This window comes from Globicephala melas, chromosome 9 (genome assembly GCF_963455315.2).
Source record: "Globicephala melas chromosome 9, mGloMel1.2, whole genome shotgun sequence".
Taxonomy (NCBI): domain Eukaryota; kingdom Metazoa; phylum Chordata; class Mammalia; order Artiodactyla; family Delphinidae; genus Globicephala; species Globicephala melas.
Window position 1 is genome coordinate 51,663,420 of NC_083322.1, and position 17,404 is coordinate 51,680,823.

A 17,404-nucleotide genomic window follows, 5' to 3' on the forward strand; every position below is an offset into this window, starting at 1 on the left:
AGGTAGCTAATCTCTAGAGCTTGGGCTGAGGTGCCCAGGTTACGGTTTGTGAAGCTTTCTTCTCAGACCACTGCAAAGCCTCAGGCCTCCCCTCTTCTTTGTCAGATTTCTCTTTATCTCATCTGCTTCCTAAAAGATGAATAAAATTTTGGTATAAAGATCCTTTCTTTAGAAGAAAGAAAACTTTAGGGACTTCCCTGGTGGTGCAGTGGTTAAGAATACGCCTGCTGGTGCAGGGGACACAGGTTCAAACCCTGGTCCGGGAAAATCCCACATGCCGTGGAGCAGCTAGGCCCATGCACCACAACTGCTGAGCCCACACGCCGCAACTACTGAAGCCCATGCGCCTAGAGCCGGTGCTCCGCAACAAGAGAAGCCACCTCAATGAGACGCCTGCACACCGCAACAAGGAGCAGCCCCCGCTCGCCGCAACTAGAGAGAAGCCCGCGCGCAGCAACAAAGAAAGACCCAACGCAGCCAAAAATAAATAAATTTATTTTAAAAGAAGAAGAAGAAGAAGAAAGAAACCTTTGTATTGGATAATTGGCAAATGATTATAATTCTGCTTAGTTTTTTAAATCTCCCTCATAAAATTTGAGTTAATGAAATTCAAACCAATCATTTCATTGATTTTTGTTTTAGACGTATAAATTCACTCCTCTGTTAAAATTCACTGTTCCCTCTGGGTCAACTGTTGATCTCTAGAAAATATTTTTTTAAGTACTTGAGTAAGATATAAAGTAGTAGTAGGAAGAAAGTACCAATAAATTTTCAGGCCCATCAAATTCTAGGCATATAATAATTAGAAATTAATGTTTATTTTTCATGCCTCTGCACCAGAGACTTGGCATTGACTCTAGATTGATTTTGGATTTCAGGTTTGCAGTAATGAGCTGAAGTGTGTGTGTAACAGACACTGGGTAGGTGAGGACTGCAGCACTTACTTCCCTTACAATGATGATGCAAAGGCTGGCATTACTCTGTCTGGCAATGGTAGGTACTTAATTTGGTCCCATTATGTTGTCGTTATGCACAAGGAAGGAGAAAACTGCCCTTCTGAAAGTTTCATTTCGATTATTCTTATATAACTCAAATATAAGTTAAATCCACATAATAATGAATTACAATATACGCTTGGGGCCCATATTATGAAACTGATTGTTTCCATTAACTTGTAATGATATGAAATATTGGATATAACTTAGTCACCTGATTTAGCTGGATCTTGTCCTATATCAGACGGAGATTTTCCAAGTATTGTACTCATTTGGTGCTGACAACAAACCCTACCATTTCTTTTCAATGAAGAAAGTAGTCAAAATCCTTAAGTGTCTGATTTTATATTTTATATATTTTATATGTTTATATATTGGGACTGAATAAATGAGGAAAAATTGGAATTGATTTTAAAATATTTTGTTGACTTTAATATTCTTTCTTAAAGAACCTCATCTATATTCAACTCCCGTTCTGTAGCCTGAACTGTAGGTAATTCTAGAAGTAGTAACCTTGGCCAAGGTGCCTGGAAGGGGTTCGACATGTGTAACAAACAGTGGGTGCAGTTCTAAAAGCTAGAGTGGCCCAAATGGAGAAGTAGAAATTAAATGCAGATAGATACCTTGGAGATGAATGTCCCCTTTTAAACTATTTTTATCATTTCGTTATTGAGTATTCTTCTGCATAAAATAATGCTGAAATCCTGACGTCCATTCACCTCCAAAGAATGAGAAAATGATTATTTTCATTCTAATCATCCATACAGGTTACACATCTTAGCCAATGTGACTTTAATAATGAAACTCACAGAATGATTAGGGTTTTGGCATCCTCAGTCTTAGCAATAGTAGTGTGGTTCCAGCAGTTAAAACAGAGATGAAGCTATTCACGTCCGTGGATTTAAGTAACTCGTCAAAAGTCATACCATTGCTTAGAAGTAATCAGGAATAGCATTCAGGTTTATTGATCCCTGTTAAATCCCTGGAAGGAAAGGAAGGGTACACAGATAGGCTAGGTCTTAGAGTAGGAAAATCCCAATGTCCCGGGGTGCATCTGTACCCACCCATCCCACAGAAGACCTGGGCAGAGTGGAGTTGGCCAGTCTCCTAGATGCCCGAGCCATGCTATCCCCCGTGACTACTGAGGGCTCCCAGATAGAGAGGCTGCCATTTCTGTCATGGGGAATTGGAATCTGCTCCAGTCACCCATGATTACTGACCTTTGATGTCCAGAAGGACTCCTCAGGAGTGCCGCAGACAATGAGATGTATGAGCTGCTCTGGGTGAGAGCCCTGAAATTTAACATGGGGTATAAGTCATTATCAGCAAAACTGGTCTCCTGGTATCAGAGTCAGGCCTTTTGTGCTCTTGGGCTCTCACTTGCACTTATTGTCCAGGCCTTTGACTCACTGGGCCGCTCTCACTGCTGTGATCCCTTAAAGATTGCAGCGCAGCCTGCCTGACAGTGGGTGCTGCCAGACACAACAGTGCCATTGCCCAGTCCTGAGCTCCAGCCCTGCCCTGGCCTCCTGTTAGTCTGGTGTAGCCTCGCTCTCACACCTCACCAGCACCAACCTCCAGCTCACCAGACTCTATCTTACCTTTGGTTTTTCCTTCTCCAGGATGCCACAGCTATTACTGTCAAGACTGGGAACTACAGTCTTCTATCATCTACACCACCTGAGCCCTGATTCTGTTCATCTGTAGGCATGTTTTCCCCCTTTAGAAGCTTATATTTACGTAGACAAAATATCACACAAAATAAGGACCTTACACTGGTTGTCAAAATGGAGTGATAGGAACAATAGCATTTCTAGAATTTCTGAGAAAGAGGTCAGGGTCAAAAAGAACATGGATTTCTAAATATTCCTCCCCAGAGGATGCTACGCTATATATATGGTGATACAGTAGTATCACCCCTCCTTTCTTCCCCTTAACTTTACTCTTCTTTCTTTTAGTTCAATGACCTTATTATATTTTCCAGAAAAATACATGGAAAATAAAACTGTGCAAAATGCACTTGGACAAGAATTAACAGGGAACACACAGAAATAACTATTTATTTTAAAAAAACAATGGATATGGATTGCTAAGTTATGGTCGATTTTTCTTCCCTTGAAAAATACCTACTTTTAATTTCAAGGTATATACGAATATCAGAGCATTGTCATACACCTGAAAGTAATATAATGTTATGTGTCAATTATATCTGAATAAATAAATAAAATTTGAAAAAAAAAGTTCTCTAAAATTAAAACTGTACAAAGAAAAAAATACCCACTTTTTAAAACAAATAATGTTATTAGTGTGATGATTACAGATCTGGAGAATAAAGTTCCTGAAAGAATTTTATATCAAAATTTCAATTATATACACTGATCTTCATTGTTTCTTTTTTCCCCCCAGGTGTTGCTGGTACCAATATTATAATAGGCATAATTGCTGGCACCATTTTAGTGCTGGCCCTCATATTAGGAATAACTGCATGGGGCTATAAGTAAGTGAAATGGCTCAGTATGTTACTGTCAAACTATACTTTAAAGTATTTATCTAAACGAATTAAACATCTAGAAAGTTTTGTATCATTGGATAAATATACCTGCAGTGAAAATAAGTCTGGCTTAATATTCAATCAATGATTATTCTTGGCATGATTAGAGGTAATAATAATTTATCATTTTTTAGATTTTGAGATAACTCCCTTCTATTCTAAAAATACTGAGTATTTCTTAAAACCATTGCATGAAGTAAAATCAATCTAAATCGTGTCTCATACAAAGGCCGTGTTGGTTTGCTCTTCAGTGATGCAAGTTCTCTTGACTTAAACCCATTCCCCCAAATCTAGGCAAGATAGTGAATTAGAGAGCATAGCGCTTTAATAACAAAGGTCATATCAACAAGAACAACAGCAGGATCTGCTCCTGAGTGCTTTCACTGTGGCCATGCATCCTGCAAAGAGCAAAACCTCTCCACAACCAGTATGAAGGAGGCATTGTTATTTGTTACATATGTGGGTGTTTTTGTGTGAAGAAAAAACTCCTCAGAGTTGTAATTTATTAAAATTGAAATTCAACTGTAAGTTACAACTTTTAGAAACCTAATTCTTAAGCTTCAAAGTTCAACTTACAATTTTTTGGTTCTATTTATAAACTTGAAAAAGTTACACATTTTATAACTTTTGAATATTGGATCCCCTTAGCTAGGCATTTAGCTAAGTAAATGACTTCACACATTCCAAACTTATTTGTATACTTAATATGTTCATTTCCCTTTTCAAGTACTTCAATCTTACGATGTGAAAAATTTCCTTAGTATTCAAATAGCTTATTTATGTTTAATAAAGTAAAACTTAAATGTGACGCACCTTAAGTTTTTAAAATATTTCAAGTTAAAATCATAGTCCTGCTGATCTCTGAAATGTTGTATCAGGTCCCCAGGCTTGGGGTGTTTCTCCTTTTGGAAAGAAGTCCTGCAAATTTTGCTAGACTTTCTGCCTATTAGCCCATTTTATAGTTTTTTTTTTTTTAATTCATAGATCAAATTTGGCTTACTAAAAGACTTGGGAATTAGACTTTTTTAGACTTTAAAATTACCCAAAACCTTTCAATAAACTAGGCATTATATAATCATTTGTTGCTGTTGTTGGTATTATTATTATTCCCTGACATGGTTTTAAGCCAACTGAATTAACAGAAACTTCCTTAAAAGTGTTTGTGGCTCTTGCTTGTTGTGAGATCAAAACCCGGAAAGTTCCTTTGGCTGAAAGGAGAGGGCAATTAGTTGACTGCCAGGATAAACTTTGTATGTTATAAGTATTAAAATGCAGAAAGACATTTGTGCAAGGTTGTATTAACGAATAGCACAGACAGCAGGGTAACGTTTAGCGTAATGTAGTTAACGTGGCATAGCACAGCGAAGGAGGGCACAGCGTAGTGGTAATGCTTTGCCCTAATTAAATGGGTACCTAGCTCTGTACCAGCTCATAGATACTCAGTACCTATATGCCTTTTTAATGTGCAGTTCGTTAGGCACATTGCATACTTACATTTGCACAGGCTGATTTCAGCATAGCGTTTGGAGTATAAAATTACATGTCTGAAAGAAAGGCTTTTCTGTATATATATTGTTTGAGCTCTTCTCACACCTCAGGTGAATTAACCCCATCTTGGAGTCACACTATTTCCTTGACTTCCCTGTTACAAGACTTATGTAGTAATTGCCGTCACAACCTTGCTGTTTTGAAGTAGTTCAGTGGTTTCATTTGGTCATGTGAGAGGGAAAGCAAAATTGTTAGTTCTGTGGTGTGTGATTTTCTGCCACCTACTGATGCAAATTGATACTTCATGTTTACAATTTTGGAAAAAATTACCCTTTCAGAAATATGAAACCTAAACATCTACTCCTACTGCTAATGAAATTACCTGTGTCTGTTTGTTTTAATGATTAGAATGAAAAGTACTTCTTTCTGTATATCATTTCTTAGTTTTACGATATTTAAGTGGTTTCACTTTTTTCATTTCTGAATGTATGTACTTTGCAGATTATTAAGGAAAAAGACAAATCTTGTTCATACCACAGTATTCTCTTCATAAATAATTTGAACCTGACTGATGAAAGTTTTAGTGTTACTAAATTTATTCAAATATGTGTAAAAATAGAATAAGGATGTAGAAATTTTAATACATGAATTAAATTCATGAATATGCTGTTACACATATTCTATTTCAAATTCCAAAATGAATTTAGGACCTGAGAACTCATTTTTTCATTAATCCTTCCAATTAAACTTTCTACCCCTTCTCCAAGCCTTGGGGGAATGGCAGGAATAGGAAATGAGGAATACTCATTTGGAACTGGTGGACCACTCAGGTAATCAGATTGAGAGAATAAAAAGTAAAACATGTTGAATAGAAAGATTTTGGCTTATTTTTCTCTTCTATCTTATGGTTTCAGGAATTAAAAATATTAAGTATCAAATTGGCACTTTTACTCTCATGAACTCATTATTAAATGAGATAGACAGTGCATGGAATAGATTGGCAGGTGAAAGTGCTACAAACGAAATCCATATGGAAACATTAGCCTTGATCTTGGAGGAAGGAGCCTACTGCTCAGTTGCTTGACCTTCCAACACGTCTTCAAAATATTAACACCTAATTAGGTCATGATAGAAAGTTTTAAATGGACTTTTTTGATTTAAAAGTTAAAAATCATTGGCACCTCACTACCACACTCTCTAGAACACATTTTTGTTTCAGAATGGTTTATTCTGAAACTAACGCGATTTTATTTTAGGAGATGGCCAAATAAAAAACAGAGACTTTGAACAAAGTGTTTCCAATGTAGCTTTCAGTGAAGCTTCAGTGAATAAGTAGTGATGACTTGGGAGGTCCATAACAGTTGTGAATTCTATTATTATTCTTGTGTATGATAAATTAATTACCTGTTTAGCTGTTATGATAACTAATTTATCATATACAAAATGTTCTTGTGTCCAGTTATGTTTTCCTATTTGAAATTCTTAGGAAGAGCTTAGTTTGGGGTATGTATTCCAAAAAGAATGATTGTAATTTTTATTTGTATGAAAACATAGTTAATATATATAAGTAACTTGACTAATTTCCTGATTTAAATCAATGTACATGTCTGAAAACCTGTATTTGAAATAGGGTTGACTTTAGGACATTACTAAATGTTTAATATACAATTGACATTGAGGAAACAATTACTTTTTAATAACTGAAGCTTTATGCTTTTAAACAATGGTTACTTGAAGATACTGTCACTAACCCTTTGGTGTCACTTCCTTGAAAGATGAAGTGAAATTTGTGTGTGTGTGTGAGAGAGGGAGACTGTGTTTTTATTCCCCATTTTAATTCTGCAGTTAGAAATTCTAGTGGAGACCTTTCAATGAATGCTAGAGCTCTTATGTTTACTGGTCTCTCTTAATGTACTTTTGTAGGTAACTAATTCTCTCTCTCTCTCTCTCTCTTTCTCTTCTTGTCCGTAAAAAGAAACTATCGAGAACAGAGGTATGTGATGAGAATAATCTGAACATAGAACTGAAAACTGAAAGGTTTAAATCTTGTTAGCATCTTTGGAATTCATACATACAGTTGTAAATCAAGTTCACTTTGTTTTTATGCTGTAGTGGTCATAAACTAATCTTGATTTTTCATGACCTTAAAATGATAATTTTAGTAATGTTGCTGTGGAATGTATTAATTTAAAATAGATCTGTCATTATTTAGTTTTCATGGTTCTGTCATCCAACAATAGTATAATTAATAGTTCTTATTTGTGTTACTTTTATAGTAATATATATTTGGAGTTCATTTTTTTTTTCTACCTAAAACAAAATTCCTTTATGTTAAGGTGTCACCTTTGTTTACATTGGTTGATTGGCTTTTGTTCATGTTTATAACACCCTTATTACCTAACACTTTCTGAGGGAACTTATTTTTTGTTACTGTTGTTATATTAGTAACTTTCATTCATAAATGATAAAATTTATATGGGCACAGTCCTGTGGTCAGGAGAATGTCTTGGCATTTGAAGAGTCTGTTTTAGCGCTGCATAAGAAAATATTTTTTGTATGGATTAGGTAATTGCACAGGTAGTGAAAGAAATAATTTGCATAGTTGGAATCTCTGATTGCCCAGTGCACTTTTTTTTTTAATAAAAAAGCCCCTAAAGTCAGGCACTCCATTCATCATAACCTTAAAATCTATGTTTAACCAGCAGTGTAAAAAGAGATACAAAGCATTCATGTAGTCCTGTAAGACTTGCCTATTTTTTCTAAATCTAAATTAGCCCATATTGGGGTACATCCTTCACTTTTTACATTTAAAAAATTATGAATACTATTAGCTATTGCTATAAAAAATTAAAATATCCTGGAAATTGATAATCTAGACCATATCATATGGTACTAGTTTTGTACTCAGGATACCTATGCAGGTTCCTAACTTACTTACCTTTTCCAACTGTTCCATTAAATGCCTGAGGCACATTAGGAATAAGACATAATAAATGTGGTGACGCTTTTTCAGGACCCAGCCACGGCTTTAATTTTTTTTTCAGAAATTAGAACTTTAAACTTGTTCTATTTCTTTCTATGTTGTAATTTAAAATCCCTGTAAGGTTTTATCCGTAAGAGATACCTACAGGGTACCCATTGAGATCCTGGTCAGTTAGCCATAGATATTAGAAAATATTGACCTTGCCCTGGAGTAACTGACTTCTACCATTAGTAGAGAAAGTAAAATTGAAAGAAAATTAATTAAATTTAAAAAACCCACAAAACACTAGACTTCGTTGTGACCCGTTTTAAACTCTTGTGTCCAAAAAGACTGGAGAAGAGCTGGAGCTATTTATGCTTTCTGTTGGGTAGAAGTTGATCAGCCATATCAGAAGTGTAAGTTTGGTGGCTTTCTTCAGTGAAAAATAAAGTCAGAATACCAAGATCAAAAACTGATGATTTAGCTCCATTTCCATAGGAATTAAGGCTATAATGTAATTTAATATTGCTGACTATATAAAAAGGAAAGCACAGTGTCACAAATAAGTAACATAAGCAAAGCTGTTATGGTGCTCTAAGATGTGTTCTCACCAGGGATATTCTCCAGAATAAAGTAATTGCCCACGCTACAAAAAATGATAAATATGTAAACCTGTGCACCAATTTCCTATTCTAACTAAATATATGCATAGGTACAGTTAAGAAAAATTTTATGCTAGAAATCTCTTTTTTGTGCCTGATGTAATTTCATGCCTCCTGGTATTACTGAGTCACCATTTCATCAGTCTGGCCACTCTGTTGGAGTCTAGTGCATATTTTGAGAGTTGTCGCATTTCAGCAGATATAATTTTTTATATTTTGCTATGTTTCAGCACAACCTTTATTTGTTTATTTTTGCCCTTGTCCATAGCTAATGAATCTCAGGGTTGTATAATAATTCTTAAAATGGAGAAACAGCAAGGAAGGGACTTTAGATCAGGAAGTTGTGAGTGTATAAATATCTTCTGAAAGGTTGTCCTTTTTTAGAATATATGTTAGTGGTTATAGAGAATGTGGTAAGGCCAATAGACCAAAGCATGCATTAGGAAATTTACAATCTTGTGAAAATATCTGAAGATATTCCAATAAAGATGTGCTAGGGAGTAGAAATAAGAATTTTGAGTTTTGAGTTAAATTAAGTTTTCCTTTGAGGTTCCATGGTGGGAGGACCAATTGAAAAAGAATCAGAAATCCACTTGCTAGTATGTGGTCTTGGGAAACCATTTAAACTTTCCTCAACTCTAAAAACAGACAAAAGTTCTTTGTAATCTGTGAAGCATTCTACTAAGGAAAGTTATTAATGTGTGGTCTCTGAAGACTTTGCATTTCTCTAATCTTCAAATGAAAGAGGTAGGTAGGTATGGCTGTCCTCAAAGAGGAAAGCAGCATTCCTGACATGAGTAAGGCTTGTACTTGCTGGTATGAAAGCATTGGTGAACATATGGGTTTGCTTTGACATTGAATGCATATTAAGTGTGTAGCCACTTCTCAGATTCTTACTGATGATACAGTGGCTCAGAAATGCCAAACTGAACATAACTTTCAAATTACTGGAAACGTCAGGCAAGTAATTCTGTGAAGAAACCTGATAACCTGGTAAATTTTCCCACCAGAGAATGTGTCCTCAAGATTTTCTTTATATTGAAGGAATGTGTGATAGGTTTAATTTCATGTCTGGCAAAAAGATGAGAAGGAAACCCATTTTTTTTTCTTTTTGTTTACCAACTGCCTAATAAAAAATAGAAGTCCGATTCTGGGAGACAGAATGCCATACATGAACGGTATCACTTTAAATTTGCCAGTGTCGTCTTGTGAAGGGTAGGACCATGGGACTGTGAAGCCATGGAGAATTCTTAGATGTCATATAGTTGGAAGGATGGCTATTGATTATTTTCTTTAAAATCTCCAGGAACGAAGACCTCCATAATTTTTTTTCAGTTGATGCTATTGTTTCTATTTTACCATAATTGCTTTAGGACTTAGCAACTGTGTACTTTGTAACAAGAATTAGAAATTTGAATTTTGGTTTTCAGGCAGGTTTGCATATAGCAATAGGATAAGAAAACATTCATTAAACTTGGATTTATAAAGCATCCACATTCCTCAATGTTCTCTTCCTTTGTCTGAAATGAATATACATCATTGAACATACATAATGTGAATTAGAATAAATAATTAGATCATGTCTTCCTGACCCATACCTTAAGCAGAAACCCCCTTCCCCATTTCTTTTCTCTCTCTCACCTGTTTTAGCCACTTTACTTTCTGCTTGTGAACCTCCCTCCTTATTTTTTCAAGCCTTTCTTAGTTTTTTTAAAATATTATTATTATTTCAGTGATACTCATGCATCTGTCAGTGTGACTTAGTACACATTACACAATATTTCTTCAAACAGAAAAGTAACAATTCCAATAGCAGACAGCCCAGACACCTACAAAGCTTTGGAGAAATGGCTCCTTCAGCATTAAGGTTAAGACTTAATTTTTTTCATTGTAATCTCATTTTGAGTATGTGTAAGGATTATTAAGTTAAATATCATGGTTCAGTGGACTCTTTAAGGAAACATTAGACTTCCCTCATAACGGGAATCCTTTCTGAGGAAAAAGAATTTAGTTAAATAAGCTTTTATTTTCTTTTGGTCATTATTTATAAAAGAAATTCATATATATGTCTAAAATATTTGCATGTGATATTGGAAATATGAGGTAATTTTTCCATTATAAAACTTAGCATTGGTCAGGCCACCTAATTCCAAAATTCTATTGAAACTAGCAAAATTTAGGAAGAAAACTATAAAGACTAGAAAAATAAATTCAGTTTTAACAAATTTAAAGCTATTACTTAGTTGGTCATTTATGATCTTTTATAATAAATGATGAAATGGTATTTTATTGATCATGGGGACCTGATACTCTCTATCTTCACTAAAGGTTAATCAAGAAGAAATAGGTTTGTAACAATATGTAATTGGATATTGAAAAAAGAATAAATTTCTGGACAGTGAAGGATGTTAAGTATTATTCTTAAAAGATCTTTAACAAAGTTCCTCATCTATTATTAACATTTTAATGCATTTATTGTGTGAAGAAAGTTACATGCATTCCTTGTGGAATTTTAAGGAGAATGCAGAGTAGTTTCTTTATTTTGGAGACTTCACAGTAGAGATAGATAGGAATCTAATCTGCCTGGGATGATAAAAGCAAGGCTATACCCCCAGAGTTCATTGAACTTAAACTTTCCTTTCAACCCTTTGACTGAAGCCCATAGTTTATGATATGTTTAGCATTTAGGATGTTTGTGCACAGTGTAAAAGATGACAATGGACTGCAGAGAAATTACATTGAAGGACTGGTAAAATGTGCTTAGGTAAAACAAACAAACAAACAAATGAACAAAAAATTAAAAAAAACACCATCCGTTGCGAGAGGCAGTTTGTTTAATCCTGCAGTCTTAGCTAAGTGAGCCCTTGGTAAGTGCCCCAATGTCAGAACCATGTAAAGAGAGAGTAGTTTGGGGGATAGATTAATGGGCAAGATCAAGTGTAGTCAGAATTTATCTTTATTTAATTTGAATTTAGTGAGGCACATCTCATCAATTTATAAAGATTATCATTAAAGGTAATAGTGACAGAAATGACTTGTTAGCCATAAGGATTATTATTGGAAATGTAATGTTGATAGGATGTTCTTTGGCATTCTTTTATAAATATTAATATAATACAAAAGGGAATTTTCCTACCTGAGGCAACTTACAGAATTTTGATTTTATTGAGAGCATTTTTCAAAGAATTGATAGAGTATTTTACTGATAGGAGGCAAGACAGAAAATATGAGTCCAGAGATTTAAAGAGCTCTTGCATAAGCAGATATATCATTTGTCCTGTGTTATTAACACTATAAATATGGGGAAATTGCATTGTTTTTCCTATAAAATTAATGTTTCATAATACACTGGGAAAAAGAAAGATTACATTGCATTGCTTTTCCTATAAAATTAATGTTTCATAATACACTGGGAAAAAGAAAGATTACGATTATGAGCTGAAGTCACTTAAAGGGTTAAAAATATTTTGAAGGAATATGTATCAAAGAATTATAGGTAAAATCAATCTTACATACAAGTCTAATGAGAAATTTGATTTCTTTAAAGGGGAGGAGTAGATTTAATCACACAAACTAATATAGGTGCTTTGTATCAGTTGAACAATTTTATTTGTAGAGATGTGTGAATATATAGGATTGAAAGAGTATAAGAGAGCATATTCAGTCATTCGAAAGAATGAATGACCAACCATTTTAAACATTTAAAACAATGTGGTAGTTGGCATAAGCAAGGAAACAGCCGAAACATTTTAGGGATTGAATTTAGCATCAGCAAGTAACCATGACTAGTGTGGTAACTAAGGGAAAAATAAATAGGAAGAGGCGTTAGCAAATGTGGGCCTTTGTTGAAGACCTAGTTAAGTACAGCTCTGTTTAAAATTCTCAGTCCAACACTAGTTTGTACCACCTCCAACTTTAGTGCTGAATGGAACCAAATCAAGTTTGAGGTGCAGTTGTTTGTCTGGGGGCCATGCACTGGCAAAGGATCAGATTAGCTACCAAGGTAGGAGGGTTGACCAGGCGGTCCTATCTAAAGTTTTCTACCCTGTTCCCTTAGGAGAAGTAATAAAAATCTGTTCCAATTTTAGTTAATTCAAACTCAGAGTGAGTGGGGTCAGTAATAGTGCAGACTATGTAGATTTTCCCTTGTTGGAGATGAAGAATGGAGATCACCCACCAGCCACCTATAAATACCTTCCTCTAGTCTCAACAAGAATTCTGTTATTTTTTCAACCCTTTCTTCCTTTTGCTAAATTATCTTGCTTTACACATTCTAGTGTGCAGTTATAGAATTACATTTTGATTGCCCTTTGAATCTCTGTCAATTATATTTCTGTTAAATGAACAGTGAGGCTCCAAATTGAACAGAAAACTCGATAAGAATTTATTTGGATTAAATTATAGAACATAGTTTAGAAATCAATCAGTTCTTTTAAGACCAAATCAAGGTTACATTATATAATATTTAGAAATTATGAATAGTTTACTCACCACAGTGAGAAATACGATGCCTTATCTGGGCAAGGACTGTCTGTCTCAACATGTCTCCTTCAGCACCAGGTTTTTTTGTGTGTCTTTTTTTTTTTTTTTTTTTTAAGACAAAACAGCAGTTCACATCTCTAAGTGTAATGAAGTTACAGTGAAAAACCTCATCTTTTCCTGTATTTCCCCTGAAGCAAGGATTTGTTCATCCAGACTGTAAAGACTTCAGTGATTGCATTTCTGACCTCTACAGTTAGAATGACTTTAACTTGTCACATTTATTAATAATCTTACATGTTGTTATAGACTTGATTCATGGAGCTCATTATCCCTACCTCTTTTTTCCTAAAATACTATTTGTATATGTCTGTGCTCATGTGTGTGTCTTGTTTTCTGACTCTGAAATGTTTATTATGCCTTAGACAGTTACCCCAGGGAGATTATGTAAAAGAGCCTGGAGATGGCGACTCTTTTTATAGCGACATTCCTCCTGGAGTGAGCACAAACTCAGCATCTAGTTCTAAGAAGAGGTCTGCTTTTCTGTCGCATTTTCAGATTTCTACCTGTTCCATCACACATTATTCCATTAGTCAGAACATTTCATTATTTTGCAGCAGGTTTGATTACTTCTTCCTTCTTTCTTGAATGTTAAAAAAAAATAGTATCCTTTGTTCTTTGATTACTCTACTTCAAAATGCCATATGCTCAGAACCACTGGTTTAACAAATCAGGCCAGAAATCCAAACAAAACAAATCTAAGCAAATAACAACCCTAAATCTATATAGAAACCCCAGGGTTTTTCAATCTTGCTCTTATACTGCCTAAGAAACGACACATAGTATTTTATCGTATTTTAAATGGTGAGCTTTATGTCATGCTTGGTAGTCAAAGAAAAAGGTTACTGTCACGCTTCAATAAAAGCAGTTGTTAAAATAAATTGGTAATATAATGCTGCATTGAATATTTTTTTAATTTTAAATTTATCAAGCTAAGCTTGGTGTGAAAAAAAAAGATTGCTTCTCTGTGAATCATATATTTGAATATTACGATTTTGCCTTTCATTCCTGGAATGACTAATTCTAGACTTTATAACTTAGAGCTTGGTTGCCAAATTAATTTAAGCATATTTAATGTTTGCCTGAGTTTTATAACAGTCCAAATGGGGTTAATATATTATTTATATGTCTTAAACTTGGATGCTGTATTCTTGCTCTAGGATCTTAAGGTGTATAAGACCATTTAAAATTCTGCATGCTTTATAACTGCTTAATAAAATAAGCTGACAGAAGAAATAAATAGTTGGAATGTTCTAGGAAATGAGACCTACATTCACATTGAAAAAAGCTAAAATATTCCTGTGGAAGAGTTTCTTTAAACTTATTGGTAGGGGTGTAATGTATAGAAAAAAAGATTTGATAGCCCCCTGCATAACTTTGGGCACAGTAGTTACTTTGTAGACTGAAAGGGAAATTGCTAGTTTATTGAGAAGAAACATGATCTCTTCTGGAGTTCTAAATAGAGTAAATACTCTGTAAAAATTCTGCAGTGGATCTCACTCTTTATAAACATCAGGAAAAAGAATAGAAGGAATTAGTGAGATCTGGGAACTCTCTGTGGAACTGTCCTCGGCATGAAGGATGTTTTTACTCAAATAACATAGCCTAAAGCAAAAGTAAAATGATTAGTTTCTGCATAAGGAGTACAGTTCTATAGTAGGATGTTCAAAAATTTTATTCTTTTAATTTATTGGGGAGTTTTTGGCTAAGAGAATAAGATTTACTTAAATTCTCTCACTATATAATTATTTTCTTGGTCAAGTATTTAATTTTAAATTAAATAATATGGTAAAGAAGTGTAGAAATCAATGAATTCCAGCAGAATTTCTGTTGTTCTTTTGTACAAAGTAGGAGTCATTCTATACTTAGCAAATGGTGTTGAAAAATCTAGGGAATTATGTAATAATTGTGCTAAGTTCCATTTATTTTCATTCATCAGTAGAAAGTTCCTTTTAAAATAGACATTGTTAGCAATTAACTGGTATGATATGTGGAAAAGATTTAAAGTCCAGTGCTATTTTCTAAAGTACTTCAAGAAGAGCTTAAAATACCAATTTGAATCATTACCAGATTTTAGCAAAATCTCAATGGGTTTTGACTTTTAAACAGTTAAATATTGTACCAAATTATGTGACTCCTCCTAAGTATATGTAGTTTGTCAAAATGCTTTTCTTATGTGGTACAATGTGGGTATGTAAATTTTGCTTCTTGTAGACAATTCATTTAAAGATGGCAGGACACAAAGAGCAGAAGGTCTTAACGGTACATGGACTTTGTGAGAGACACCTCCATGACAAACATCTGACTCATTTCAGTTATTGGACAGTTAACCAACAATGTCATGTTTGGGGGGAACATATTTGTGGAGAAAAATGCCAATTCTCAGAAAATAATTTTGTTGTTTAAGAAAACCTAAATATTACTTTGATAAAGGCAGGTTCAATTGAGCAAATCTTAATGAAATCTCTTGGAAGTCCATGTTCTCATAATATTTGAATGGAAGCCATTGCTTTACAATTAAGAAACATCTATGGTGGGACCCCATTATAACTCTGTTGCGTGGGTTATGTAACCGAAATATGTAGTGAATTTGCTATATATGGTTCTTGGGAATGTAATTGGCTTGCCTTGCATCCTGATACTTTTCAATTACAAACTCTTGTAATGGGGTTCCATTGTATTTGACTTTTCTTAAATTGAATGTTGTGTAATTCTGCCTTCTTCATGAAGACTTTCATGTTCTCTTCATTCTTTCATTTCAGATTTTTTCTTTCTTGATTTATTTTAATGCACAGTAATGCTTAGAAATGTTGCTTACTGATTTCAAAACATTCATTTGATTATATTTTTGAACAATATATATACATTTTCAATTTCAGGTCAAATGGACTCTCTCATTCTTGGAGTGAAAGGATTCCAGACACAAAACATATTTCAGACATCTGTGAAAATGGACGACCTCGCAGTAACTCTTGGCAAGGTATAGGGCAGCATTCTGAACCCGTCTGTCCACATAACCTAAAGTCTATATTTTGTGGTTCCTGGTTGTAAAGACTTGTTCTTTTTTGTTAGGTCTTAAGCTCTCCTCCCAACAGAGAGGAGGGCATTTATTATGAGAGAATCCAGTTCTTTTTTCTTGGATGGGAAATGATGGGATTTGGTAGCACCAGCTCACTGGACACATTGAGAAGGCTGCACAATGCTCTAAAGCCCTCTGTTCTGGGCTGGTGCTGGTTGTGAATTGCACCCACTTGAAATACCGTAATTAAACACACAGCGATTGTTTTATTTATATTCAAATCTAGCCATAAACCATCTTTTTCAGGTAACCTGGGAGGCAACAGAAAGAAAATCAGAGGCAAAAGATTTAGACCTCGGTCTAATTCAACTGAGTAAGTCTGAACCTCTAATGGAAAAAGGCACTCCAAGGTCCTGTGCAATTAGTGTGAAAAGTTAATTAACCAGATCATCAAAGAACTGTAAACCATGCCTCTTGGTCTTGGTTTTGTCTTTTTAATTCTTTTTTTTTGCCGTTTTAAAATTAACCATGGCTTTTCTCTTTTACATAGGCATCTCCGCAACTGTGCCCAAACCAATACTCCTTGATAGTGGGGGTCTCACCCTCGCTGCAGGCTTTGTCCTCCAGTAACCTGCCATTGTGGTTTTTCAGTTCCGTTTGAAGGGAATTTTGATAACATTCCTTTCTTCTCATCACCCGGGGGTCCAGCCATTTAGAGGGGTCACCCTTCCTCTTCCCAGTATTCACACAACCTAGAAGCATCAGGGGAAGATTCCCACTGTACTAGAGCATGAGAACTGCTCACAGTGTGAAACCACCGCTCCAAGGGCTTCATGGCTGCCATCTAAGCATTCTCTCAGACTACTGGAATATGGTTCCCTTTTAAATTTTCCTTCTGAGGACATTTAAAAGGGCATTTACCTAAACTTGCTCTTTAACGGAATCATTGTCACTAAATGCAACACTATCCATTTTAAATGATAGCCACACTTTTTTTTTTTTTATAGTGGGGATAGGGTCAGCAGTTACATTTAAAGTCACTTATAATGAAGTAAACACCATACACTTTTTTTGTTTGTTTCTCCACTTAAGAAAGTTCAAGCAAAACCAAGCTTCCTGAAACCTTTATCTCCCATCATGGAATAAAACACATCCTTAGTTTCCTTGTGGACCTTGCCACCTGGTTTT

General features: G+C 34.7%; 1 protein-coding gene across 20 annotated transcripts in view; it reads left to right on the plus strand.

Moving 5' to 3' along the window:
- Window positions 1-17,404, plus strand: part of ADAM22 (ADAM metallopeptidase domain 22) — a 242,910-nt gene that overhangs the window by 204,150 nt on the left and 21,356 nt on the right. For 7 of the 20 annotated variants that reach the window (XM_060304532.1, XM_060304538.1, XM_060304540.1 and 4 more), the window contains exons 24-28: window positions 879-993; window positions 3,402-3,492; window positions 7,010-7,027; window positions 16,077-16,177; window positions 16,523-16,589. In XM_060304532.1, the coding sequence (XP_060160515.1) occupies window positions 879-993; window positions 3,402-3,492; window positions 7,010-7,027; window positions 16,077-16,177; window positions 16,523-16,589 (392 nt within the window). Of the gene's footprint in view, window positions 1-878; window positions 994-3,401; window positions 3,493-7,009; window positions 7,028-13,562; window positions 13,758-16,076; window positions 16,178-16,522; window positions 16,594-17,404 lie in introns of those variants that run through there. The other 13 variants (XM_060304530.1, XM_060304528.1, XM_060304531.1 and 10 more) reach the window with 5 other exon arrangements.